The 27,199-nt window shown below is 33.8% G+C and overlaps 1 protein-coding gene across 1 annotated transcript in view; it reads left to right on the top strand.

Moving 5' to 3' along the window:
- The window catches only part of ENPEP (glutamyl aminopeptidase), a 116,802-nt gene that overhangs the window by 38,612 nt on the left and 50,991 nt on the right, over positions 1-27,199 (top strand). Inside the window, exons 3-8 of the mRNA XM_051964388.1 lie at positions 1,356-1,487; positions 10,633-10,753; positions 17,460-17,614; positions 18,751-18,864; positions 24,618-24,752; positions 26,274-26,339. Coding sequence (XP_051820348.1) covers positions 1,356-1,487; positions 10,633-10,753; positions 17,460-17,614; positions 18,751-18,864; positions 24,618-24,752; positions 26,274-26,339 — 723 coding nt within the window. The remainder of the gene's footprint in view (positions 1-1,355; positions 1,488-10,632; positions 10,754-17,459; positions 17,615-18,750; positions 18,865-24,617; positions 24,753-26,273; positions 26,340-27,199) is intronic.

The raw sequence follows: 27,199 nt of genomic DNA, 5'->3' as shown, positions 1-27,199 counted from the left end.
TTAGAAAGAAAATAAAACATTTGACACACTTACCTAACTATCAAAATTTCACTTTTCCTTCAAGAACCCATTGTCTTCAATCCTTTGGCATCAAGTAGTGTTCACTCCCTTTTTCTCCTATTTACTAACATCCCCTCCCCCTTTTGCTTCTAAAGATCATTTTTAATATTAATTTTCATAAAATTTTGAGTTTCAAATTTTTCTTTCTTCTTCTATTCCCTCCTCCACTCAAGGCAGCAGGAAATCTGATGTAGACTATATATGTACAGTCATGTTAAACATATTTCCATATTACTCATGTTATCAAAGAAGAATCAGAACAAAAGAGAAAAACCATGAAAAAGAAAAACTCTCCAGGACTAGATGGATTTACAAATGAATTCTACTAAATGTTTAAAGAACAATTAATTGCAATATTATATAAACCATTTGAAAAAATAGGCAAATAAAAGCTTTTAAAAATTATTTTTTGATTTAATAGAAAATAGAAAAGAAAAATAAACAAAAAACCCCCAAAATATTGTTAATGTGCCTGGCAGAATACAAAGGAGATTCTAAATATAACAATCAATTTCCAGTTCAAGAAAGGATATATAAAGTAAAAGAAATTATATTCATGAATGTCCATATTTACTTTATTGTAGGTTGTTCTTTTGTTCTTTGCTGTGCACTTTTTTTATTTTGTTCTTTTTCCTCCCTTACATTCTCCCCCAGAAAAAGTTTTTGATAAAATACAGTACCCATTTCTATTAACAACATTAGAGAGCATAGGGATAAGGGAATGTACCTTAAAATAATGAACAATAAGTAAAACCATCGTCAAGCATTATCACTACTATTCAATACACTACTAGAAATGTTAGCATTAGCAATAAGGGAAGAAAAAGAAATTGAAGGAATTAGAATGGACAGTGAAGAAACAAAATTATCATTCTGTAGATGATATGACATACACTTGGAGAATCCTAGAGAATCAACTAAAAAACTACTTGAAATAATTAACTAGTTCAACAAACACAGATATTATATGAACACAGTTACACAACAATTTCTATGCAAATAAAGTCAGATCTATATAATTAGAAAAATATCAATTGCTCATGGGTAATCAGAGCTAGTATAATTTTAAAAAAACTTCTCAGATAAGAACTCAGCATTTGACAAAATTGTTGGGAAAAGTGGAAAATTCTATGGTGGAAACTAGATACAGATCAACCTTGTTATATATGTTGTTCCTTAAACTTGAGTAAGGAATTTCTTATTAGAGATGTAGTAAATGGGCAAATATTGGTCTGCTCTAAACATAAATGATAATGACACTAACAAATAAAATATGATTTTTTCATTTTCCAAAGAGAGAAGAAGATGTGGATGACAAATGGAAAAAAACCATTTTCATGAAGTCTGTTCCAATGAGCACATACTTGGTGTGCTTTGCTGTACATCAATTTACGAGTGTGACTAGAACTTCAGCTAGTGGAATTCCTGTAAGTTATATTTTTAAGCTTTCAATAATTTATCACATATGCTTTGGGGAACAGAATTTCTTAACTTTTACCTCTTTTTCATTCCTTTCTTTCCTTGAAAGTTAGCTTTGCACAGTCAAGAAATCTAGGCATTCAATAGTGTCTGTAAGTTTTGTGCTATGACACATACACTTCAAAGTTTAAGTCACAGTCTATGACTCTTAAATATCATCAAATCAAATCAACGATAACTTATTAAATGTTTACCATGTACCAGGTACTGTGATAAATGACAAATAGAGAGGAAGACAATCTCTGCCCTAAAAAGAGGTTTTATTGTAATGGTGTAAGAAAACATCTAAAAGGATATTGAAAAGTAGAATTGTTTGGGAGGGGAGGGGAAGAGAAGGATACAGTAGAGAAAGTCAAGAATCAAGAGTGGAACTGAAAGAGAAATAAAGATATAGTTGACCTGGATACTTCTCCGAAAATGGAGAACATCTGGAAAAAATGGCTAGTAACAGGAAGGTACCTGGAGGCAGAATACACTTCTAAGTGTATTGACGAAGTCCAGGAGTAGGATGACCATATAACAACAAATAATCAACCAATTAGCAAACATTTCTTAAGACCTACACATGCCAGCCATTGTCCTAGTAAACGGTGATGCAAAGACAAAAAAGAAACAAATATATCCTTTTAGCAATTTGTAGATATGTGACATAACAGACAAATAAACATGTACTTAGTAAATAATGTTAAAAATTCATTAATAATCTGATATTAGCTTCAAAATGCCACAGAGTTCAAATAAAATGCCTTCATATGAATCATTATAATCCTTTTCCTTATTCCTCTAAACTTTTATAGCACTGTTTATATATCTCTTTTGAAATTATTGGGTTCTAGGATATACTGTAACCTATTTAACATGTAAAGGATTGCTTGCCATCTTGGGGAGGGGGTGGAGGGAGGGAGGGGAAAAATCGGAACAGAAGTGAATGCAAGGGATAATGTTGTAAAAAATTACCCTGGCATGAGTTTTATCAATAAAAAGTTATTTAAAAAAATGAAATTATTGCTTTGAATGAATGAAAAGCCAGACACTTAACATATTCAAGTCACTATACCACAATTACTTATTCACTTGACTCTCTTGATTAGATTCTCCCAGAATATTAAATACAAACATTAATAAATGTTTGTTGAATAAGGCAGTAAGTTCTCTTACAACTGAGGGGAAAGAAAGGGTATTTCCAAACTCTTTGTGAATCTGACTTATAATTAACATAGATAAGACACAGTCATGTTAATACCTATTTCCCTAATTCTTGCCATCTGCTCCTTATAACTGATACTTGAAAGTCATAGTAAAAGAGTCAATTTAGTGGTTCTGTAGCATGCACTAAGAGTATTCCAATGTGGATATTAGCCATGAGCAAATGTCTCCACTCAGGTTGGTATTCAGTCAAATCTTAACTCTTTGTAACTCAGTGGACTATACTGTCTATAAGGGCTTTTTTGGTTAAGAAAACCAATGGATTTGGCTAAGAAATAAATGATTTGCCTAGTGATTTCCACAGTATTATTGTTGTTCAGTCATTTTTGATTCTGTGTGACCTCTTTGGGTTTCTTGTAAAAGATATTGGTTCTGCATGTCATTCTCAATCTCATTTTATATATATGAGGAAACTGAGGCAAACAGTCAGTTGGCTCAAGAGTAGATTTGGACTCAGGAAGATGAGTCTTCTTGACTCCAGGCCCAGCACTTTCTCCATCTAAATGCTAATGATCTTTCTGATTCCAGGCCCAGTACTCCCATAGCTGCTTTTTTCAGAGTTGACTTTCCCATGAACAAGTGTCTCTGCTGAAGTTACAATACTTATACTGGTAGAAAGGGCTACTTTGAGATGACCTCCAATCACAGTAAAGGATACTCCTAATAATTATCAGCGTGAGGTGTGAAAATGAAACACCACAGGGAAAAACAAGACCTTTTCTACTTTGTGTTGGTCATGCAGATGATTGCCAAGGAGCTTTTTCTTTTCTTTTTATAGCAATAAGAACTTTAAGATTGTTTTTGGCTTTCAGTTTACAACAGTGCAATCTTTCCTAGCTTGCTCTTTTCTTCTCTAATTCCATTGCATCTGTATACATTACCTATTGATTTATGATGACATGGTCTCTTAAATTATTATTATTTTTTTTTTTTTGCTGAGGCAATTGGGGTTAAGTGACTTGCCCAGGGTCACACAGCTAGACAGTGTCTGAAATCAGATTTGAACTCTGGTCCTCCTGACTTCAGGGCTGGTGCTCTATCCACTGCGCCACCTAGCTGCCCCTCTTAAATTATTTTCAAATGCCATTGAAAACTTTATTTTGGGAATCTATTTTTCTTACCTAAAACCTAAATTTATTTCAAATTTTCACTGATTGGTCCTAGTTCTGTCATTTGGGGTAAAGTTTATTTTCCCAATGACAACCTTTCAGACACAATTATTAATTTCCCTTAAGACCTATCTTCAGATTAAATAGCCCTAGTTCCTTCCATTGATCTTGTTTGACAGTTTCCCTTTCCTTCACCATTTTGATTGCCCTTTTGAACCTATTCCAATCTGTCAATGTTTTTCCTAAAATCTAGTGCCTCAGGAGTTTATGACTAAAACAGGGAGAAATGGCCCACAATGGAAAAAAGGGAGTCAGTTAATATGTCTATGTCAATCAGTTGGGGATTGCTGAATTTCCACATTAGGCACGATAATAAAACCCAAACTAAAAATAAATAAAATAAAACCTAGTGCCCAGAACTAAACACAATTTATATAAACACAAAGTATGGTTTGACTATGGCAGGACTGTTATCTTCTTTGTTTTGGATACTGTATCTTTCTTAATACCACCTAAAATTATGTTATCTTTTTTCCTATATCACATTGTTGATATATATTATCCCTGCTGTCTATTGAAATCCCTGGATCTTTTTTCCCACCAAAGTAAAACCAAATGAATGAAGTTATAATTTCCTTACAAATTTGCCCATTTTAAATGTCATTTCCAAGGTCACTCATATTTATAAATATATAATCTATTATAAATGCTAATTTCATAGTGGACTGGGCTACCTTAACAGCAATGTTCCTTTTCATTGAAGATATTCAAGTAGAGGCAGAATGGTCACTTTTTAAAGATCTTACAGAGAACATTACAATGTAGATATGGATTAAAAGACCCCTTTCAACTTTGAGGTTTTTTTTTATGGTGCTACTATATTCTACTATATATATCTCATATTTGTGAATGTTACTGTACCAAAAGAAAGGATGTTATGTATAATTTCTTTTTTTTTTTTTTAATAACTTTTTATTGGTAGAACGCATGCCAGGATAATTTTTTTACAGCATTATCCCTTGCATTCACTTCTGTTCTGATTTTTCCCCTCCTTCCCTCCACCCCTTCCCCCAGATGGCAAGCAGTCCTTTACATGTTGAATGGGTTGCAGTATATCCTAGATTCTTTGCTTCTTTTTTTTTTTTAATAGCTTTTTACTTACAAGTTATATACATGGGTAATTTTACAGCATTTACAACTGCCAAACCTTTTGTTCCAATATTTCCCCTCTTTCCCCCCATCTCTTTCCCCCAATGGCAGGTTGACCAATACATGTTAAATATGTTAAAGTTTTATGTATAATTTCAGAGACAAAATTGTATGGGAAAACTTCTATGAAGTAATGTAGAGGGAAATAAGCAGAATCGGAAAAATAACATAATAGCTGTACATTATTAATATAAACACCTTTGAAAGACTTAAGAAGTCTAATCCATCAATAAGTACCATACTTCCAGAAAACTCATGAGAAAGTATGCTTCCAGATAAGGAAAGATGCAGAATGAAATGTAATTTTTTTTTTAATGATTGATATTTTTATTTGTTGCAAGAGTTTTGTTTTTCTTCTTTTCCAACTTTTGGAAGAAAGGTGAGGAAAGGGAATAAATCAAAAAGTAAACATTGAAAAAAAGATATTCATCAATTTAATAAATGTGAAGAAGACTTAGACTAGGGTAGTGACAGCAAAAATGGAAAGAAGGGATTGTATACTGTTGTTGTTTGTCCTTTGTTTTTGAAAATGGTGATGATCTCAGGGAGCTGATGCCATGACATGCAAGTGAATTGGATTTAAGTGAGGGATGACTGTGGCTGGACTCACTGTGAAGGAAGAATTTATTATGTGGTAGATACTGTTAGACTCAGATGATATAAATAACAAAAATGAGGCAGTCTCTGCCCTCAAGTAACTCATATTCTATTTTGAAACACAACTTATTCACAGATAAATTTAAAATGTAGGTATACTGTTTTTTAAAATTTTATTTAATATTTTGTTTTTTTCCAAATACCTGTAAAAACAAAGTTAACATTATTTTTTTCAAACTTTGAATTCCAAATTCTTGTCCCATCTCCCCTTACCTTGTAAGAAGGCAATTTGACATAGGTTATACATATGTAATCATTCAGAACACATTTCTATGAAGTCAGTAAGGAGAAAAATAAAGAAAAAATATCTTTTATTTGCGTTTGAGGTTGATCAGTTCTTTTTCTGTAAATGGATAGTATTTCTCATCATAAATGCCACAGAATTGTCTTGAATCATTGTATTACTGAGAATAGCTAGGTTATTCATAGATAATAGTGTTGCTCTTACTGTACAATGTTCTCTTGGTTCCATTCATTTCATTTTGTTTTACTTCATGTAAGATCATCTCTTAATCAAGTACAATAACTTGTTCAACCATTCTCCAATTCTCCCTCAATTTTTAATTCTTTGCTACCACTAAAAGAACTGCTATAAATATTTTCATACACATTAGTCATTTTTCTTTTTTGTCTTGTCTTTTTAGAATACAGACCTAGTAATGGTATTGCTTGGTCAAAAGGGTATGCAAAATTTTATCTCCCTTTGGGCATAGTTCCAACTTATTCTCCAGAATGGTTGAATCAGTAGTGTTTAATTTTCCCACATAATAGTAGTAGATAGTAGCTCAGAGTTGCTTTAATTTGATTTCTTTCATTTACAATGATTTAGAGCATTTTTATATGACTATAGATAGTTTTGATAACTTTATTTGAAAACTTGATAAGTATTTGACTTATCAATTTATTTGATATTTATTGATATTGAAATATTGATAAGTATTTAACTTATCAATTATGGAATGGCTCTTATTTCTATAAATTTGACTCAGTTTTCTATTTGTCTGAGAAATGAAGTCTTTATCAGGGAATCTCACTGTTAAAAAAAATATTCCCGCCAGTAATGATTGTCAACTACGTATTTATTTCTTGTCATTATAGTAACATCCTATGGTTTTTATCTGTTCTTTGTTCATTTTTCTTTTTTAAAAAAATTTCATGTTTTTTTTTCATAATTATAACTTTTTATTGACAGAACCCATGCCTTTGTAATTTTTTACACTTTGTTCATTTTTTCCAACCTATTTCTTGACTTTTAACTCTATGCTAAAGTGGGACTCTGTTTCCCAAGTAGAAGGGGCACTGTTCCAACACTCAAAGATTTCATACAGCTGTTTCTAGAAATTATTTTGGGGACCTGTAAATTTTTGGTTGTTTCAAAGTGGCATGATCTTAGGAGAGTTATGTTTACTGCTCTTTGTACATTTTGTAGTTTATGAGAAATCGCAAGAACTCTTTTCAAACCTGGAACTGTGATGAGAGTTGCTGCTCCCTTGTGGCTATAAGTTCTGCTGTGCTAGTGCTCCCCTTTGTAGTGAAATTAAGACCTAGATTGTGATCCTGATCCATGTATAGGCAATGCAATAGAGTCCTGCTCCTAATGCCAACAAAGGGACTACTATTAATCTTCTGAACTATTGTCCAACCCCCCAATTTATGTGCTGTGAGATCTGGAAATGGCCACCGATGCCCCTCATACAGTCACTCTGAGGCCTGCTTCTGGTTTATTCAGTCCTGGTGCACAGCCCATAATCCTCTTAGTCTGTTGCAACAGAATTCTTTTGCCAACTTTTTGTGGGTTCTGCCACAAATTTGTTAAGATTTATTTATTTAGATTTATTACTTAAAGATATTTGGAAAGGTTTGGAGGAAAGCTCATCTTGCCATGTTGACTCCACCTCAGGTATATTGTTTTAAAAGTCTTTCATATTAGAGGAATGGGACATGGGAATCTAACAATTTGGGAAAATTAGGAAACGGCTCTTGAAGGAGATGGGAATTTGAATCTTCAAATGTAAGAATTCACATTTCTTCCTAAAAGAAATAGATTTGAGGTTTTGTGAGTGCAGTAATAAAACAAGACAGCTAATTTAAGAATATTACTTTGGTAGCTGTGTAAAATATGGCTTGTAATGGCAAGAGCCTGTGATTAGAGAAATCATTTAGATGTCACTGCAATAGTTGAGGTGAGGCATTATCAGGATTTGAACTAGGACAGGCAGGGTGAGCAGAGATTAGTGAGTGCATGTGAGAGATAATGTGGATATAGAATTGGTAAGGGTTATCTTTTGGCTCTTTTTGTGTCTCTAGTGCTTAGCACAGTGCCTGGCACATAATAGGCACTTAAATAAATGGTTTTTGATTAACAATTCTTAGCATCTGATTGGATAGTGGGGGCAAGGAAATGAATGAGAGTGTGAACTTGAGGACACCTCTTCAAATAGTAAAGAATAATAGTTAACATTTATATAATGTTTGTTATGTCCAAGTGCTTTACAAATATTATCTCATTTGATTCTCATAAATAACCATGTAAGGTGAGCAATTACTATATAAATTTATATCAAAGGAAATTGAGATAGAACTTTTTGCTGATTTGATCGAAAACAAACCCTTAAGATTTGAACTGATGTCTTCTGATTCTATGTCAAATACTCTATCCATTGTATTACATGTTGTCTATTTGTCTGAGTAATTGGAAGAATGATAGTGTCTCTCATTAGAAATATTAGTATTTGAAGAAAGTGGATTTATGAAAAATGATTACAAATTCCATTTCATGCATTTTGAATTTGAGTTCCCTTGGGAGTACAAATAGAGTTGTCTAGCAGGTATCTGGAGATGAAGATGGTACATATAGTGTCACTATGGGATATTTGACAACTGAGGCAGTGCCAGGTAATAGAGGACCTTAAATGTCAATCTGTTTAAATGTTATTAGGTAGACAGAAATGAATCACTGAAGGTTATGAAGGGAAATCAGTTGGATCTTAAAAGATGGAAAATAGAAATCTCAGCAGAGACTTAGAAGATCTTAAAAAAAGTGTTGAATAAAACAGTCAATCCAGAAGCGCAGAATATCTTGTCTAGTAGGTTTGTCTCAAGTTGAACAGTGTTTAAATGAATACATTCACTCTCTGTAGAATGTTTTGGTGTCTACATCCTGGAACGTTCTGCTGCTAAATGAATATAGGCTGAATTTGGATTTCCATACGACAGGTATTGTGATGGTAATAGGGGAAAAAGTGCATTCTGAAAAGAAGCAGATTCAAATGATATACAAAAGTGTGGCTATATATTTAATAGGCTGTAATTACACAGCCTTGGGAGGGGCCAGGCTGGTTCAGATAATTACTGTACTGGTCATTAAAATTAATCTGAAGTTTATCTGAAATGCAGGGGAAGAATGGGCTAGTGTCTGGAGAAAAAGGCAACAGAGGGTGAAAAATGGGATGGAGGGCAATTTTACTTTGAGCAGATCTGCTGATAAAAAGTCATCAACCATCATTTCTAGTACTACAGGGCTTACGGCTGCATAATAATAATCATAGCTAACATTGATAAAGCATTTTAAAGTTTGCAAAGTGTCTTCCAAATAATGCTTAATTTGATCCTCACAACAACTCTAAAAAGTGAGATAGTATTCCCATTTTACAAGTGAGAAAACTGATACATGCAGAAGTTACACAACCAATAAGCATTTGAAGCAGGAATTGAAATCTTCCTGATTCCAGGCCCTATCCACTAGATCATAACTTAGCTACCTAAAAGATGAAATGGTTAAATTCTTTTTAGAATGCAGTCTAAAAAGAACTGTTGGTAGAAATGTATTATAAAGAAAATGGATTAGGATTCAATTGGCCTATTGATGGAAAAATTAACATACCTGTTAGCATATGAGCCTAGTCATGGCATTAAGCCCTTATAATATAATATAATATAATATATAATATATAATCTTTGCCTTGTTTGCAAAACACAAAGTGCTGATCTGATTTTGTCGAGTCATTGGGAAATCATATGTCCTCATTCACAAGGACGACTGAGTGAGAGAGTATATAGGGCTCAGCACAAAACTGTATCACCACTTTGGAAAAATAGTTAACACAATGATGCCCTGATGATCTCTGTAGTGTTCTCTTTGAATATGAAGAACAGCGAATTTTCATATGCAGTCAAAGAATAGAGAAAAATATTCAGTTTCCTGACAGATTGGAAATGGAAAATGAACCAAGATAATTTAAGGGAAACTATTTTTAGCAGAACTAAAAAGTTAATGGAGCATCCCAGGATACTTCACTTATTTCCAAAAGGGTGACACTGAGAGAAAGCAGCTTAGGATGCATAGCTAGCATGAAAGCTAAAATTAACAATGCACATTTGGGAGCAAAAAAGGGAAAATTCCAGGTTTTAATAAGTGTAGTGTCAATGGCCTGGCTACAAAGTTTATGGCTATTGTTTGACAAATGACTAAGAAATTGATGGATACAAATTATTATGATATTGCTATGCTGTAAAAAATAATGAATATAATGAATGTTGCAAACCACAGGAATACCTATGGGAACTGAAGCAGAGTGGTTATGAGCCTGTGCAACTCTCTTGTTTTTTGTAATCCCCATCATCATCACTAATATCATTACTTCCACGTCGTCAATACACATTTATGTGTGTGATGTGTCTTTTAGAAAAGGAAAAAAGGAAGCTGTTCTCACAAATTCAAAACAAATCATGTAATGATATATGATTGCACATAGGATTTAACAAATCATGTTGAATCTGAAAGGCCCCTTAAAGATTGTCTTTTCCAGGTCCTTCATTTTACAGATGAAGAAACTTCAAATGTAGGATTTTTTTGCTTGTGTTTTATTTTTTCAAAATAACAATAACCTTACTGTATTTCTTTCTTAATTAGCTCAAAATCTATGTCCAGCCACTTCAAAGAGAAACAGCCGAATATGCTGCAAACGTCACAAAAGTTGTATTTGACTACTTTGAAGATTATTTTGCAATGAATTATTCCCTTCCAAAATTAGGTGAGTTCAGTTTCATATTTCCTTGTTTCCAAATAATTTGCTGTCATCTGAAATTAACTTTCTTTAGTTAACATCATCATTTATCAATGAAATAACTAGCAAGTATTTGTTCAGGGCATAATATTGTTCTAGGTTCTGTTTTAATGAATAATAGGTTTTTCCCAGGACATATATGTCTCTTCATAAATCTTCTATTACTCTGATTTTCAACTTCTGGAAGATTAAATGGCTAAATTCTAGGATCTTGGTAGGTAGATCATATCAATGCAAATAGAACCATAGTTCACAGTTCTAGAGGACTGATGGTGAAGTATGTTCCTACCTCCTACAAATAAGAGATTGACTCAAGGATCAGTGTGTATTTGTATGTATAGCTATATTATTTATATACATGTATCTATGTACATGGGGCAGCCAGGTGGTGGAGGGGATGAAATGCTGAGTGTGGAGTAGGATGATTCATTTTTGTGAGTTCAAAGCTGACATCAGACACTTACTAACTGTGATCCTTGGCAAGTCACTTAACCCTGCTTATCTCCATTCCTCACCTGAAATTGAACTAGAGAAGGAAATGGCAAGTTGCTCCTGTATCTCTGCCAAGAAACCCCTATACTCATAGAGAGTTGAACACAATTGAAAAAAAACATAACAACAACAACAATGTATATATACACACCTATATTTCATAACATTTTAAAATAACAATATGTAATCCTAATGCAACCAATTTGGGGATTTGAATCCAGATTCTCTGGATCTAAATTCAAGGTCTTTTGATTATTAAACTTTTAAATTGAAACACAGAATTGCTCTTTTCATGATTAGGACCTCAAACTTTTTGGCTGTAAATAAGTCAAAATTCATTTTTCCATAATAAACTTTTAAAATTAAAAATGGAAGCTAACTATAAAGATATTTCAAAGAGGTTTTGTGAAGGCCAGATATGTTGCTAAATTACTGTGTTACTTCAAAGACCCAAGATCTATTTATTCTTGGAGTTAGGAAGACTAACGCTTAATTCTTGTCATTGATATATGCTGGCAGACACCAAAGTAAGTAACTCTAATATACTATAATATATATGTACATGTCCATACAGAACTATTTTTAAACATAATTTATTATTATATTATAGTTCTTGTATTTTTATATTGTGTTGTTATATAATGTTATATATTACTCTTTCTAATAGGCCACAATGACTTCTAACTGTCCTGTGACTTCCCACACTAACACATAGCCACCAGTCCAGTTCCCTTTAGGTCCTGTCTTCCTCTATTAAAATATAAGCTCCTTTAAAAAAAAAAAAAACCAAGGAAGGTAAGGGTCTTCTAATTTTTTATATTAGTATCCTTAGCACTTAGTACAGTGGCAAGTGTATGATAAATGTTTTTTCGTTAATTAATTTTCAATCAAGCCATTCTCCAATTGATAAATGGTGAAAGGATATGAACAGACAATTTTCAGATGAAGACATTGAAACTTCTTCTAATCACATGAAAAGGTGCTCTAAATTACTATTGATCAGAGAAATGCAAATTAAGACAACTTTGAGATACCAATACACACCTCTCAGATTGGCTAAGGAAAAGATAATGATGGATGTTGGTGGGGATGTGGGAAAACTGGGAGTCATTAATACATTGTTGGTGGAATTGTGAATGGACCCAACCATTCTGGAGAGTAATTTGGAGCTATGCTCAAAAAGTTATTAAACTGTGCATACCTTTTGATCCAGCAGTGTTATTATTGGGCTTATATTCCAAAGAGATCTTAAAGGGGGGAAAAGGACCTGTATGTGCAAGAATGTTTGTGGCAGCCTTCTTTGTAGTAACCAGAAACTGGAAATTGAGTGGATGCCCATCAATTGGAGAATGGCTGAATAAATTGTGGTATATGAATGTTATGGAATATTATTGTTCTGTAAGAAATGACTAACCGGATGATTTCAGAAAGGCCTGGAGAGACTTACATGAACTGATGCTGAGTGAAATATGCAGGACCAGGAGATGATTATATACTTCAACAACAATACTATGTGATGATCAATTCTGGTGGATGTGGCCCTCTTCAACAATGAGATGAACCAAATCAGTTCCAATAGAGCAGTAATGAACTGAACCAGCTATACCCAGGGAAAGAACTCTGGGAAATGAGTATGAACCACTACATAGAATTTGCACTCCCTCTATTTTTGTCCGCCTGCATTTTTGATTTTCTTCACAGGTTAATTGTACACTATTTCAAAGTCCGATTCTTTTTGTACAGCATATACTTTAACATATTTACCATGTATTGGACTATCTGCCATCTAGGGGAGAGGGTGAGGGAAAGGAGGGGAAAAGTTGGAACAGAAGGTTTTGCAAGGGTCAGTGTTGAAAAACTGCCCATGCATATGTTTTGTAAATGAAAAGCTATAATAAAAAATAAACTAATTAATCTTCATAGTAGTGTTCAGTGGCCTGCATGAAGAAGAGGTTCATTAGAAAATACATTGAATTTGGAGGCAGAGAATCTGTATTCAAATGCTGATTTTGCCAGTTATTTCCTATCTGTATGACCTCAGTTAAGTTATTTGACCTATGTGAGAGAATTGGAATGTTGTTGTTCTGTCATTTAATTGTGTATAACTCTTCTGTGATCCTATGAATCACAACACACCAAATTCTTCCATCTTCCAATTATTTCTTAAAGTCTGTCCAAGTTTATGTTCTTTGTTTCCATGACACTATCTACTTGTCACATCCTTTGCTGTCCCTTTTGCCTTCAACGTTTTCCAAAGAGTCTTATCTTCTCATTATGCAGCCAAAGTATTTAAGCTTCAGTATTTGACCTTCCAATGAATAATCTGAATTAATTTCTTTTAAGTATTAGAATAGATAATCTATAAGGCCCCTTCCAGCTCTAAATCCATGATCACATGCTCTCAAGGTGAGATAGTGTGATGCAATGAGAAAAAAAACACAAAATTTAGTCATTTGACCTCTTAAATCTTCAGTTTCCTTTTCTGTAAAATGGATAACATGATTTCTAAGGTCTCTCTAACTTAAAATCAGTGCTATTCTGTATTTCTTTCCATCACCAATTTGGACTAACTCATAATCACTCTAAATATGAAGTCAAAATGTCATTCTGTTTCCACAAAATTTTTTCCAAATTGCTCAGCATTATAGAAGCAAAATGAAGAGGAAGTGCTAGGTGAGGATGAGAACTGAATGATGTCTAAAAATAATGAAAATGAGGATAGCAAGAAAAAAACAATTACATTTCTATTTTTCCACTTATACTAATAGATTCCTTACATATAGAGTAAAAGTCAGTGGAGATGAGCCATGTATAGCTAGTTCTATCTAATTTCCAAGTGCCAAGCTTCTTTTTGCCAGTTACATTTCTAAGTTGACTAGCAGTTGTGAGGGGAACAGAGACAGCTTTCACCAGAATCAGTAAACTCTTTAACAAATCATGGAATCCATGATAGAACAACTTAGCAGTCTCACGATTACTTCTCATAGTATCTAGTTTGTCCTCTCCACTAAAACCTTACAAATGGAAAGTCTATAATGGATCTTTTTGTTAGTTGTTCCAGTCATGTCTGACTCTCCATGACCACTTTTGGGGTTTTATGGGAAAGATATTGGAGACTGAAGATGGCAAAAAATAACTCTTTAATTGACTTGCCCTGGGTCACACATCTAGAAAGTAGTCAGGCAAAATTCGAACTCGGGTCTTCCTGACTCCCAAGTTTTATCTACTTCATCCCTTACTGTAATAAAGTACCTTTCTTTAAGCTAAATAATATTTCTTTGTCTTCTGAACAGATATCTAGGATAGGAATGAAAACATTCTTTGAGAATTATTTTTCATACTCTAAAAATAAAGAATATTGGAAATAATTAATTATAATAATAAATACAATAGAGTTGAAATTAGATGAAGGGAGGAAATAAGCATTTATTAAGTACTTTCTAAATGGCAAGCAGGGAGTTATATTGTACATTGGACAGAATTATGGGCTTATGCAGTCGCATAAGCCTGCTGCCCTTTCTTTATCTGTAAAATAAACTGATAAAGGAAATGGCAAACTACTCTGGTATTTTTGCAAAGAAAATCCCAACGTGGGTCATAAAGAATTAGACATAACTGAAAGTGGCTAAATTAGATATATATCAGGCCTATGCTTTTGCCCTTATTTCATTCATTTATTTATTTATATAGCTTTTTATTTACAAGATATATGCATGGGTAATTTTTTTCAGCATTGACAATTGCCAAACCTTTGGTTCCAATTTTTCCTCTCCTTCCCCTCACTCCCTCCCCCAGGTTTCATAGACCAATATATGTTAAATATGTTAATGTATATGTTAAATACAATATATGTGTACATGTCCATACAGTTATTTTGCTACAGAAGAATGGACTTTGAAATGATGTACAATTAACCTGTGAAGGAAATCAAAAATGCAAGCGGACAAAAACAGAGGGATTGGAAATGCTATGTAGTGGTTCACACTCATTGGGAAATGAGTATAGGTATAGCTGGTTCTATTCATTATTGATCAAATGAAACTGATTTGGTTCATCTTATTGTTGAAGAGAACTACGTCCATCAGAATTGATCATCCATCACTGATGGATCAAAGGGTATGCACAGTTTGATAGCTTTTTTGAATATGCATTTGTTCTTTGACTATGCATTCATTCCAAAAGACTAGATGTTGCTTTAAAACTGTTACAATAGGAGGAAGAGTTTCCTCATGTTGGAATTCCTTCTTCCAATTAAATTAGTGACCTAGACCCTATCCTTTTTGGTAACCCATATATTTGTCACTAATTGCAAATATAAGATAACAAGAAAAAGAAATTTCTTGCAATCTGGAAAATTTATAAGAGACAATTGACTTTTATTTATTTTTACATTCCCCCTCCACTTTGATTCTTTATTTTAACCAAAAGGAAAATTAGGCTATTACTCATGAATGAAAATACATTAGATTCCATGAATCTTCTTTAAATTTCTAAGTATACTGATTACTAAGTACAAATAAATGAGTTCATTAAATGGGAAAACTGTGCTAGATCAGCTAATCTGTCTCTCGGCACTTTCATTCATAGTAGAGGTAGGGATAAAAGTCAGTATCAGAGATGAGTCTGATCACTGAATCACACTGTCTCCCATCGACAGATTTAATCAACAAGGGTTTAATATAGAGAAAAAATTGAAATTAGAATTATAGAAGATTAGAGCTAGCACTTACCTGAGTGCTCCTTTGACTTGACTTTTCATTTTTTAATGATATTAATAGTCCATTGAGAGGAAGTGGTCTATCCTGGATAGAAGGCTCCTTCTGTAGGGAGGAAAATGTTGGCTCCTCCTTTATGACAGAGGTGTGATATTGAGCAAGTCAGTGTATAAATGTAAATTAAAAATGAGTTAGTTGATTGGGGGAATTGTTTCCACACATTCCATCACACTGATAAATTCATAGATCAAGAACAAGAGAAACAAATGCCAGAATATCAAGTGGAATGGATAATAGGAAAATTATCCTTAAGAAAATAGGAAACCAAGATGCCAGAGAAATATAAAGACTCAAAAAAGATGATTCTCAAGGAACAACAATTAAGGTTTCTCTTGGCAAAACTATTCTCCTGGCCTTGACAACTTATGCAAAGACTACAACATACAATGTAAATGAAGATCATATTTTGAAAAGTTACTCAAAATGAAGGGCAGTACTTTTGGTGAGCCTGTGAAGTAGTCCAACTGATCTGGAGAACATTTTGAAACGATGTTGGCATCATTTGGCCCAGCAATACTTCTATTAGATCTCTATTAGTAGATTTAAAAAAAGGAAAAAGGAATCACATCAAATATTTATAGCAGATCTTTTTGTGAAGGCAAAGAATTGGAAACTGAGAGAATGCCCATCAATTGAGGAATGGCTGAACAAGTTATGGTATAAGAATGTGATATCGTGCTGTAAGCAGTGATAAAGGGAAATTTTAGAAAAATCTGGGAAATGAGCAGATCCAAATTGAAGTGAGCAGAACCAGAAGAACAGTTTACAAAGTAACAGCAATATTTTAAAGATAATCAACTGTGAAAGACTTGTTAATACAATTTTAATCATGGTTAATACAATTATCCACCACAACACAAAGGACTTATGCGATAAAGTCCTCCAAAGAAATAGCTGATTGTTTCAGAATGAAGAATGAAGTATATTATTTTTTTTTTCTCTCTTTTCCTGGTTTAATTTTTTTTGGGCTATGGTTAATACAGAAATATGTTTTACATAATTTCATTTGTATAATGGGTATCATGTTTCTTGCCTTCTCCTTGGTTGGAGGGAAGGAGAGAACTGGAACTGAAAAGTTAAAACGGATTTAAAATGTAGGGCAGAAAAAACCCCAAAATAAAGCCATTTTATTTTTGAGATTTTTAACTGTCCAAGTACCTTACATTCTTGTCAAAGTACACTAATGTCTTTGTAGGCAATGGGAAAAGTCCTATGGAAATTTTGAATGTAAAGAAATTGAAATGATTGTTATTTAAAAATTAGTGATAGATGGATTTTTGTCCCCCAAATCTAGGATAATAATTTTATTTCTAAAGTCAGTTAGAGAAAAAATATTTTGCCCAAAGGGCACATACTTCACATAAAAAAAAGCTAAAAAACTATGTTCTCTTTTTTTCACACTTTAGATAAAATAGCCATTCCAGATTTTGGCACTGGTGCTATGGAGAATTGGGGTCTTATTACATACAGAGAAGCCAATTTACTTTATGATCCTCAGGAATCAGCCTCTTCAAATAAACAGAGAGTGGCTACTGTTGTGGCTCATGAACTTGTTCACCAGGTAATGATAACCCAAAATTGTAGTCAGGGCAGTAGGGAAATAGCAATGGTTAAAAATCTCAGGAACTAGCAGAATAAATAAAAAGTAATAAAACAATAAATCTTTTTGTGTGTGTGTGTGTTCTATTAAAAATCTCAATGATAATGAAGATTATTTTTTTAAACCAAAGCTGTGATTTCATGAGTACAAAATAAGGATCTCCCTCTACTAATTAAGACCAGCACAATCTTTGCAATTTATAATCTCAGCAAATTGTCTGACAATAAATGATTTGCCCAGCAGGGGTCCTCAAACTTTTTAAATAGGGGGTCAGTTCACTGTCTCTCAGATTGTTGGAGGGCCGGACTATAGTTAAAAATAAAAACTTTGTTTTGTGGGCCTTTAAATAAAAAAACTTCATTGCCCTGGGTGAGGGGGATAAACGTCCCCAGCTGCTACATCTGGCCCACGGGCCTTAGATTGAGGACCCCAATGAGTCACAGTACTAGAAGCTATCTGAGGCCAAACTTGAATTTAAAAAAATTTAGTGAGTAAAGTACAGAATGTGAATCCAGCCGAACTTGAATTACAAAAATTTAGTGAGTAAAGTTCAGAACTTGAATCAAGTCTTGAATCTAGGACTTGAAGATCTGCCTTCAAATCCTACTTCAAACACTTAGTATGTTTGTGACAAAGGGCATATTCCTAAACTTCTCTTAACCAGAGTTTCCTTATCTGTAAAATGGTGATAATAATAGCTATTGAATCACAGGATTATTGTGAAGATCAAATGAGAAAACATATGCAAAGTATTTTGCAATAATTAAAAGACCACAGCTGCTATTGTTACTATTATTGTGGGAAATTTGCTTTTACCTAGATTTTCAAGGATATTTTCTTACAGTTTTATAATCTCCGCATATTGTGTGAATAAAGGTTTTTAAAAGACATCTTTAAGCCAATTACAAAATTAAAACAAAAACAAAATATTCAGGAAATATTGATAGTTAAAATTTTATCACCTCATTGGGGTTTTGAATAATAAAATATCTTATCTGATATCAATGATTGAACTTAGAAACATTATGAAAGTTTGCCGACCTATAGTATGTTTTTACCAGTATCTTGACTTTTTCTCATGTATTTTATCATTTCAGTGGTTTGGCAATACTGTGACCATGGATTGGTGGGAAGACTTGTGGCTAAATGAAGGATTTGCTTCTTTCTTTGAATTCTTGGGAGTAGATAAGGCAGAAAATGATTGGAAAATGGTAAGTATGTTTCTGTGTTAGAAACTATCTTGGAGGTTGGGAAGTAAAATAATCTCAATTCTGAAAAGTTATTTAAAGCTCACATTTCAAGTTTATAAAGCACTTGTTCAATGTAATTTAATTCACATCCACGTTCATATATATATGGTGCCTTTGGGCATACCAACTCATCAGAGCATGAGTTCAGAGGAGGACTTATCACAGCAAATCTGGAAATCTTCATGGGAGAAAAGAGACTTGGGGTTGAGGACTGGGCCACCAGACAAACAATTTATCTAGAATCCCAAATTTTAGGGTTTCCCTTGATTTTCTTTTTTTAAATATGTGCAATCCTTTTAAACATATTTCCATATTTGTCAAGAAATTTGTTCAAGAAAAACCAGTCCAAAAGCAGGGGGGGAAACCATGAGAAAGAAAACAAATAAGGAAAAAGTGGGAAAATATTATGATTTGATTCACATTCAGTCTCCATTCTTCTCTCTCTGAATACAATTTTGACTTTTTCAATCCTAAGTCTATGAGAATTGCCTTGAATCACCTCATTTTTGAAAAGAACCAAATCCATCACAGCTGTTCATCACATAATCTTGTTGTTAGTGTGTACAGTGTTCTCCTGGTTCTGCTCACTTCATTCAGTATCAATATATGCAAGTCTTTCCCATCTTTTCTGAAATTAGTCTGCTCATCATTTCTTATAGAACAATATTCCATTACATTCATATACTATAACTTATTCAGCCATTCCCCAACTGATGGGCATCTACTCAGTTTCTAGTTCCTTACCATTACAAAAAAAGCTGCCACTAACATTTTTGCACATATAGGTCTTTTTCTTTTTTTTTTTTTATGATCTCTTTGTGCCATAGACCCAGTAATGAGATGACTGGATCAAATGGTATGCAGAGTTTGATAGTCCTTTGGGCATAGTTCCAAATTGCTCTTCAAAATTTTCAGTATCCCAGTTTTCCCATATCCCTTCCAACATTTATCATCATCTTTTCCTATTATCTTAACCAATCTGAGAGGTGTGATACAGTTTCTCAGTTGTCTTAATTTGTATTTCTTTCATCAGTAATGATTTAAAACATTTTTTCATATGACTAGAAATTTCTTTATCTGAAAATTGCCTGTTAGCGATTGAAGAATGACTTCTATTCTTATAAATTTAAATCAGTTTTCTATGTATTTTAAAAATGAGGCCTTTTTCAGAAACATTTCCCCCCCTAGCTTTCTGCTTCCCTTCTAATATCAGCTGCATTGGTTTTGTTTGTGCAAAAACTTTTAAATGTAATGTGACCAAAATTATCCATTTTGTATTTCATAATGTTCTTTAGCTCTTCTTTATCTGTCTTGACTTTGATATTTGAAGGGCCTTGTAGGAAAGAAAAGCTAGAGCCATGAAAGAGAAAAATTCCATGGAGAAATATGAAGATTGAGTTAGCACCCTGGATTCCTTAGAATCAGCCAGAGTCAGGATAAGCAAAAGTCCTTGGTCTTTATTCCTGGTTTTTAGGGGTAGAAGTGAATTGGATGGACGCAGCATCTCCAGGACCTCTCCTTTTTGCCTCCTGCCCAAAAGAGACTCTGGTTAGTCTTAGTCTACCCCCTAGTCCCTCCTACAATTTTCTGTATACACCCAATTATTGGGTCAGCATAGAGTAGTGGGAAGAGCCATTTCCCAAGCATATGCTAATAGAGTACTGTCCAATTGGAAGTTAGCTTTAAGTGCTCCATTGTCCAACCTCAGTGCATCAACTCAAGAGTTTCAGCCCTTTACAGAGAAAATCCCTGTTCCTTACCCAAAGCAAGTTATATTGATCAAGAACATACTGTCTGCCAGGCACTGTGTTATCCAATAGGGATTTGTTGTGTTTTTGAGTTGTTTAGTCATGTCTGGCTTTCTTGACCACATTTGGGGTTATCTTGACAAAATTACTAGAATGGTTTGCATTCCCTTCACCAATCACTTAACAGATGGTGAAACTGAAGGGTTGAGTGACTTGCCCAGGATCACACACTTAATAAATGTCAAAGATGAGATTTGAACTCAGATTCTCTTGATTGCAGGACTGATGCTCACCTAGCTGCCTTTTGCCTCTAGGGATACAAATGCAAAAATGAAATAGTCCCTAATATTTAAGGAACTTAGAGCATGTTTAATTTAACCATTCATTTAGGAATTTATCCTTTCCTTTATCCATTTATCTGTTGCCTCCTATGTGCAAAGAAATACATTAGGAATTGTGATGTAAAGTGATGCAAGGCAAAAGACCTTTATTCTCAAAGTTGTACACGAGGCCAATTGGTTAGCTGGTAGTATGGGCACTACATTATTGATTTGAGTTAGACTGGAAGTAAGAAGACCATTTATGTTCTCCCACAAGCCTTCAGTTAACTTTGTTGCTAACAACTTGAAAGCTGGGGAAATCAGAGGATGAGTTCAGAGGAAGACTTTTCAGAGCAAATATGGAGAAGAATAAGCACACTATTGTTTGTGTTTTACAGCTGAGGAAATTGAGATTTAATGATGTGAACTGACATGTATAGTCAGAGTCAATATAGATTGGAACCCAGGTCTCTTGGCTTCTATAGAAAATGTCATGTGTTTGAGAGAAGGAAAAAAGTAAAAAGAGTATGTAAAGAGAGGTAGGGAAAATGAGAGTATATTCTGCTTTAGTCCTGAATGTTCCTCCCAAATATATCTATATAGATGTGTCTATATCAATGTATCTATGTATCTATCTATTTATCTGATTCAAAGCAGTTTGGAGACTGTGCTAACTTTACATTCCAGAAAAGGGGTCTAAAACAGGAAGTCAGGAACTAGTTTCAAGGGTTATTTTATGGATGATCCTATCATCAATTTACATTAGATATAGTATTTGACATTTTTTCCCTTAGAGCTGGGGAGTCAGGAAGGTAGTATATGAGAAGCAGAGGATGTTCTACTTAAAGCAACAATAGCTTTGTGACCTTGAATAAATCTCTTTCTCTTCTGAGCCTAAATTTTCTCAATAGTAAAATGACAGGGTTGGACTTGATTTATGTGGCTCTTAAACCTCTAAAGTCAAGGATTCTTCATATTTATCACTAGTATCAATTAAAATACAACAATATTTTGAAGTTTCAACAATAGCAGCAGCAGCAGCAACAACAACAAGAACAACTGTAATGGGCTGAGGCTTGAGTTGATGCACTGAGGTCCCAAGCACATGAGGCTAAATAGTAATTGGACCATACTCTATTAATATATAAGCTTGGAGAAAGAATGGCCCCCACCCACTCTTTGTGCAAGTCCTGATGTGTTGTATAGGAAATGACGATTTTGGTGGGTGGAGGCAGGGGAGTGGAAAAGGAAGGGGAGGAGAGACTTTTGGGACTGCCATTGCCACGGTTGGCTCGGCTCGTGTCGCTCTCTCTTAGCTGGCTTCCTGTCGCAACTGCCTATATTTGCTATCGCAATCTTTCTTGCCTATATTTGCTATTGCAATCTTTATTCACCTCTTCACTTCAATAAATATTGAAGATTTTTCCCTTAACCTGAATTCCTGACTCCAAGTGACTTTAAATACGCGGTCATTACAAACAACAACTGTTGAACAGTCAATGTTCCTATTTATATGTAATATGAGCAGTGGGGTAAAGATAAAGAGATGGGGATCATAGAGAATTTCAGTAGTTTGTATAGCTAACTTTGTGAACTATTGCCCTCTAATGGACAAAACCAAAAGATGAATTAGACTGAGAAATTTCCCATCGTGTTTAGAGTTTTTATAATATATTTTTCATAAGGGCTGAAAAGAAGGATTTTTTTTGGAAAACGTACCAAGTTTGGTAAAAACAAAATCCTTTACCATATATTGATCCACATTCAAATATTTCCAATAAAACGGATAATGGAGAAACTGTATGTGAAAAATTACTTTTCAAGATCAAATCATTTTGCCTCTTATTCCTTTGCTGGCTTAAAAAGGGTCAAAAAGCATTATTCTCTAAGATAAATAAATATCCCACTTATTTCAAAAGTAACCCACTTTAACCAAGCAACACATAATGAACATTAGCACTATTTCTACATGTTGGGGATGGGATAGGTAGAATGAGGAAGTCAATTTATATTTCTCATTATGTATAACATTTAAAGTTTTTTTTGAATTGTTCTTTTTAAAGTTATGAACACGACAGTCATCAGCAAACATAAATATTCCAACATGCAAAGAAAAGGAGGATTGTCTACAAAACAACTTTGTTTTTTGTTTTTATAAAAGGCATATTAAATTTAACAAGGTAGTGACAAAATTGTCCTCTTTGTGTTTCCTTTTGAACTTCCCTTTTCAGCTTATTTAAAAAGGTTTTATTGATGTCCTTTTCTTCCTTTTTTCTTTTGTGTGGTATCTTTATCATTCCCACTTATTCCCATCCTTGCTTGGCCTTATCAGAAAATAAATGATTTGTTTTTGCATCTTTGAATTGTCACCTCTCTTCTAAGAAGCAGGCATTCATCATCATCAGTCTTCTGAAATCATGATGGAACTCGATGTATTTGCTGTTGGTAGATGCATGTGTCTCCTAAACTTGTTATATGAGGGAAAGCAAAAGGTACAAATACCTAAGAAGGAAGGATTAATTGGTTTATATGTACTTTTTTTTTTTTTTTTTTTTTTTTTGCTAGACAATTCGGGTTAAGTGACTTGCCCAGGTTACACAGCTAAGAAGTCTGATCCTGGATTTGAACTCAGGTCTTCCTGATTTCAAGTTCAGAGTGGATGCTCTATCCACTGTGCTATTTAGTTGCCTGGGATTAATTAGTTAATTAATGAAAGGCCACTGGCAAATTTTCCCATCCACATGGAATTTATTTATGGTCCTAAATTATACTCCTTCCCCCCAAAAAAGGAAAGTTACTTGGAAGGATAAAAAAAAAAGTGATTTTTGTTTGTATATGTAATTTTGATGTATATTATGAGTATGTACATTATAGTTCTTGTTTGTAGATGTAAATCATAAGGTATGAAATAGTTAAATGGCCCCCCCAAATTTCCTGTACCATGAAGTCAATCACTTCCTTTATACTTTTTATAAGCTGTCTTGATCACTTGGAATGCTCTCTATCTCCTACGACCCTAGCTCCTAGAACCTCAAGGTTACACTCAGGACTTACCATTTTCTTGATCTTTCCTGATTCCCCTAGATGTTTATACTCTCTGCCTCTCCAAATAAAATTATCTTTCTCTGTTTAATGGTGCATTTTCACCTACTAGTTCCTTAGTAGGCTCACAAGGTTGCAGATTTAAAACTGGTCCATTTTACAGATTAGAAAACAGGTCCAGGGAAGTTAAGATTTGTAGGTAAGAAGAGGCAGTTGCAGGACCTGAGCCTCAGTAGCTGACCCTTATTAATTGCCCTTTCCATTTTTGGAGAATTATTTCATATCCTTCTTTTGTATCTCTTGTGCCTAGAATACTGTCTTGGATATCTCAAGTATAGGAGGAAATCTATTTTTCTCGAATTAGGCATTTCTTGTTTCAGGAACTGATCTCCATCCATACAGATTATACACAACTGGTCTCTGACTTAGTAGGGAAGTCCTAAAGAATTGTCTGAAGACATATGTGCCTTAAATACAAGGTTATCCAGTTTGACTCCAAGCTAATCTGGCCTCCATCCTACTAGGACCTTGTTTAATAAATGGTTGGTGAATTAGACTTTGTAAAAACAATTGTATTACATATATGCTTTATTCTATTTTGCAGCGTGACCAGATGTTACTTGAAGATGTTTTGCCCGTGCAGGAAGAGGACTCCTTGATATCTTCTCATCCAATTGTTGTAAATGTGACAACTCCTGCTGAAATAACCTCTGTATTTGATGGAATATCCTATAGTAAGGTACAAGAAACATTGGTTGGCTTTGAAGTATTTTGTTTTTGGTTACTTGGCATTCTCTGATTAGTAGTCTTCAGCTGAACTATACAGTACAAATTCATCTCGATGTACTTACAACCAAAAGTTATTGAAAACATTTTTTTCTTCCTCTAAACAGAATTTAATTTTTTCAATTATATGTAAAAATAGGTTTTAACATTCACCTTTCTAAAATTTTTCCCCTCTATCTCCTTACTCTTCCCCCAAACTGTAAACAATCTATTATATATGCACAATCATATTAATTCATATTTACACACTAGTTATTTTGTGAAAGAAGAATCAGAAGAAAAAGGAAATAATTTTTTTTGCTTCCATTTTTCCTGATATATGATTATTTGGATTTTATGGGTTTAAAAGTATTTTTCTCTAGTTTGTTTAAAGGTAGAAAAGAATGGCCTTTTCTGTCATATAGACAATAATTGGTCCTGCAATGGGATGGATCTTATCCTTAGGAAGCATCAAAGCATGCTTCAAATTGACTTTTAAATCTTTTTTGATCTAAAAAGAATATATGCAGAATTGCTAGGGAAACTAAGGGATCAGCCACCTACCATTCCTGCATGTATAACAAAGATGGGAATGCTTAATAATTCAGAGCTCCATTTTTTCTTTACTATTTGAGCACTATCAGCAAGAGAAATGATTAGGAGTTTCATTCCCTTCCATCTCAACCACTAGCTGATTCAATTATTACACTGACAGATTACTGACTCTTTCAAAACAGAATTGTCTCTACATGGTTGAACCCAAGTAATTTTATTTAGGCCTAAAATATAATTTTATGTAAAGGAAAAACTTTCCTCATGCAATAGAATTAGAAATATGCAGGATCATCCTTATCTAACTTTCCTTTTGAAATACAAGGTGGCTCTCTGTATAGCTGATATTCCCTCAGTTTTCATCTAGTGAGACCATCTCCATATTTTTAAGGTTCTCCTTTGCTATCAAACATTTTCTACTCCTGGCCTTTTGCTTCTGGCATACATAATAACCTAGAAAAGAAAGGCTGATCCATGCTTATGAATCACACACACACACACCCCCCCACACACCCACACACCCACATCCCTAACAATTTCTTTTTCATTAGGAGGGCTCCATCTTCTGGTTTATTGAAAGAAATGCAATGGCTTTCTATGTAAAATCCCCAAGTTTAAAAAAAAAAAAGTTTGAACAATTTCTTTATGACATTGATCAAACTTTTGTTTGTTATAGAAATTTGAATATAGTAGTTTTAAGTAATTAATTCACAATTGTGTTCAATGATTAATGAAAGAATAAGAGTATTTTGGAAGCTGTTAATTGGCAAACTTTACTTCTTAACATTTGGAACCAACAAATGTTCCTTAAAAGAAACTGAATCTCTTAAGTTTTCATCACAGCAAAATGACTTTTATTCTTTGTTCTTATATGACAGACTAATAAACTGTAGTCATTCTTTCAAAAAGTAACTTTTCTCTCTCTTTTTTTTTTTCCCTTCAGGGAGCCTCCATTCTTAGAATGCTTGAAGACTGGATAACCCCAAAGAACTTTCAACTTGGATGTCAAGTATGATTTGTTATTTCTGATACTATTAAGCACTGATGTGAGACTGGAGGATACTTAATGGAACAGAAAGAGAAGCTCTGTCTAATAGTGCATGAATTTTTTCTCCTACATTTCTGACATGAGGTCATTAAATCTCTGTCTACCTGAACATCTAATGGCCAGTAACATAGCATTCTCAGGAAGTCACACATTTTTTATTTTCAAACAGCTCTCATTGTTAGGCATGTATAATATCCTATACTGAGCAAAACTCTTGTCTCCCTATTACTTGCACCTACTAGAGGTACCTCTCCTCTTTGGAATCAAATATAATAATTTGAACACTTCCCCAAATATTCTTACAGGTCTGACCATGTTTCTGCCTCATTCATATACCTGTAGCTTCCTATTCTTTTGAGGACAGGCTTTCTTAACTTGGGATATATGATCTTTTTTTTTTTCTTTTATTAAAGGAAATGGTTTGATAATTGTATATCAATACAATTTTTGCAATCCTATATATTTTAGGTATTTAAAAGCATTATTTGGAGAAAGGGTCCATAACATTCACCAGAATGCCAAAAGATTCATGATACAAAAATGGTTCTGCCTCCCATAAAATATGGACTCCTCAATGGGACATTTAAATTCTTCCACAGTTTGATTTAGCCTTCATTTTACAAAGTATATGTTCCAGTCAGACCCTATTATTTAGACTATTCTACTGAACTTCATTTCCTTCCTGCATTCATTCCCAAAAGCTGTCCCCCCAAATCTAGGAAGTACTCCCTCTTCATTTCAGTATGTCAAAATCCTTCTCTGTTGCCTCATGATGTCTTCTCAGATTCTGAAAATGATCTCTGTTTCTTTGAGCTTTCCTA

This window comes from Antechinus flavipes, chromosome 6 (genome assembly GCF_016432865.1).
Source record: "Antechinus flavipes isolate AdamAnt ecotype Samford, QLD, Australia chromosome 6, AdamAnt_v2, whole genome shotgun sequence".
NCBI lineage: Eukaryota > Metazoa > Chordata > Mammalia > Dasyuromorphia > Dasyuridae > Antechinus > Antechinus flavipes.
This window is presented reverse-complemented; position numbering and strand designations above follow the sequence as displayed.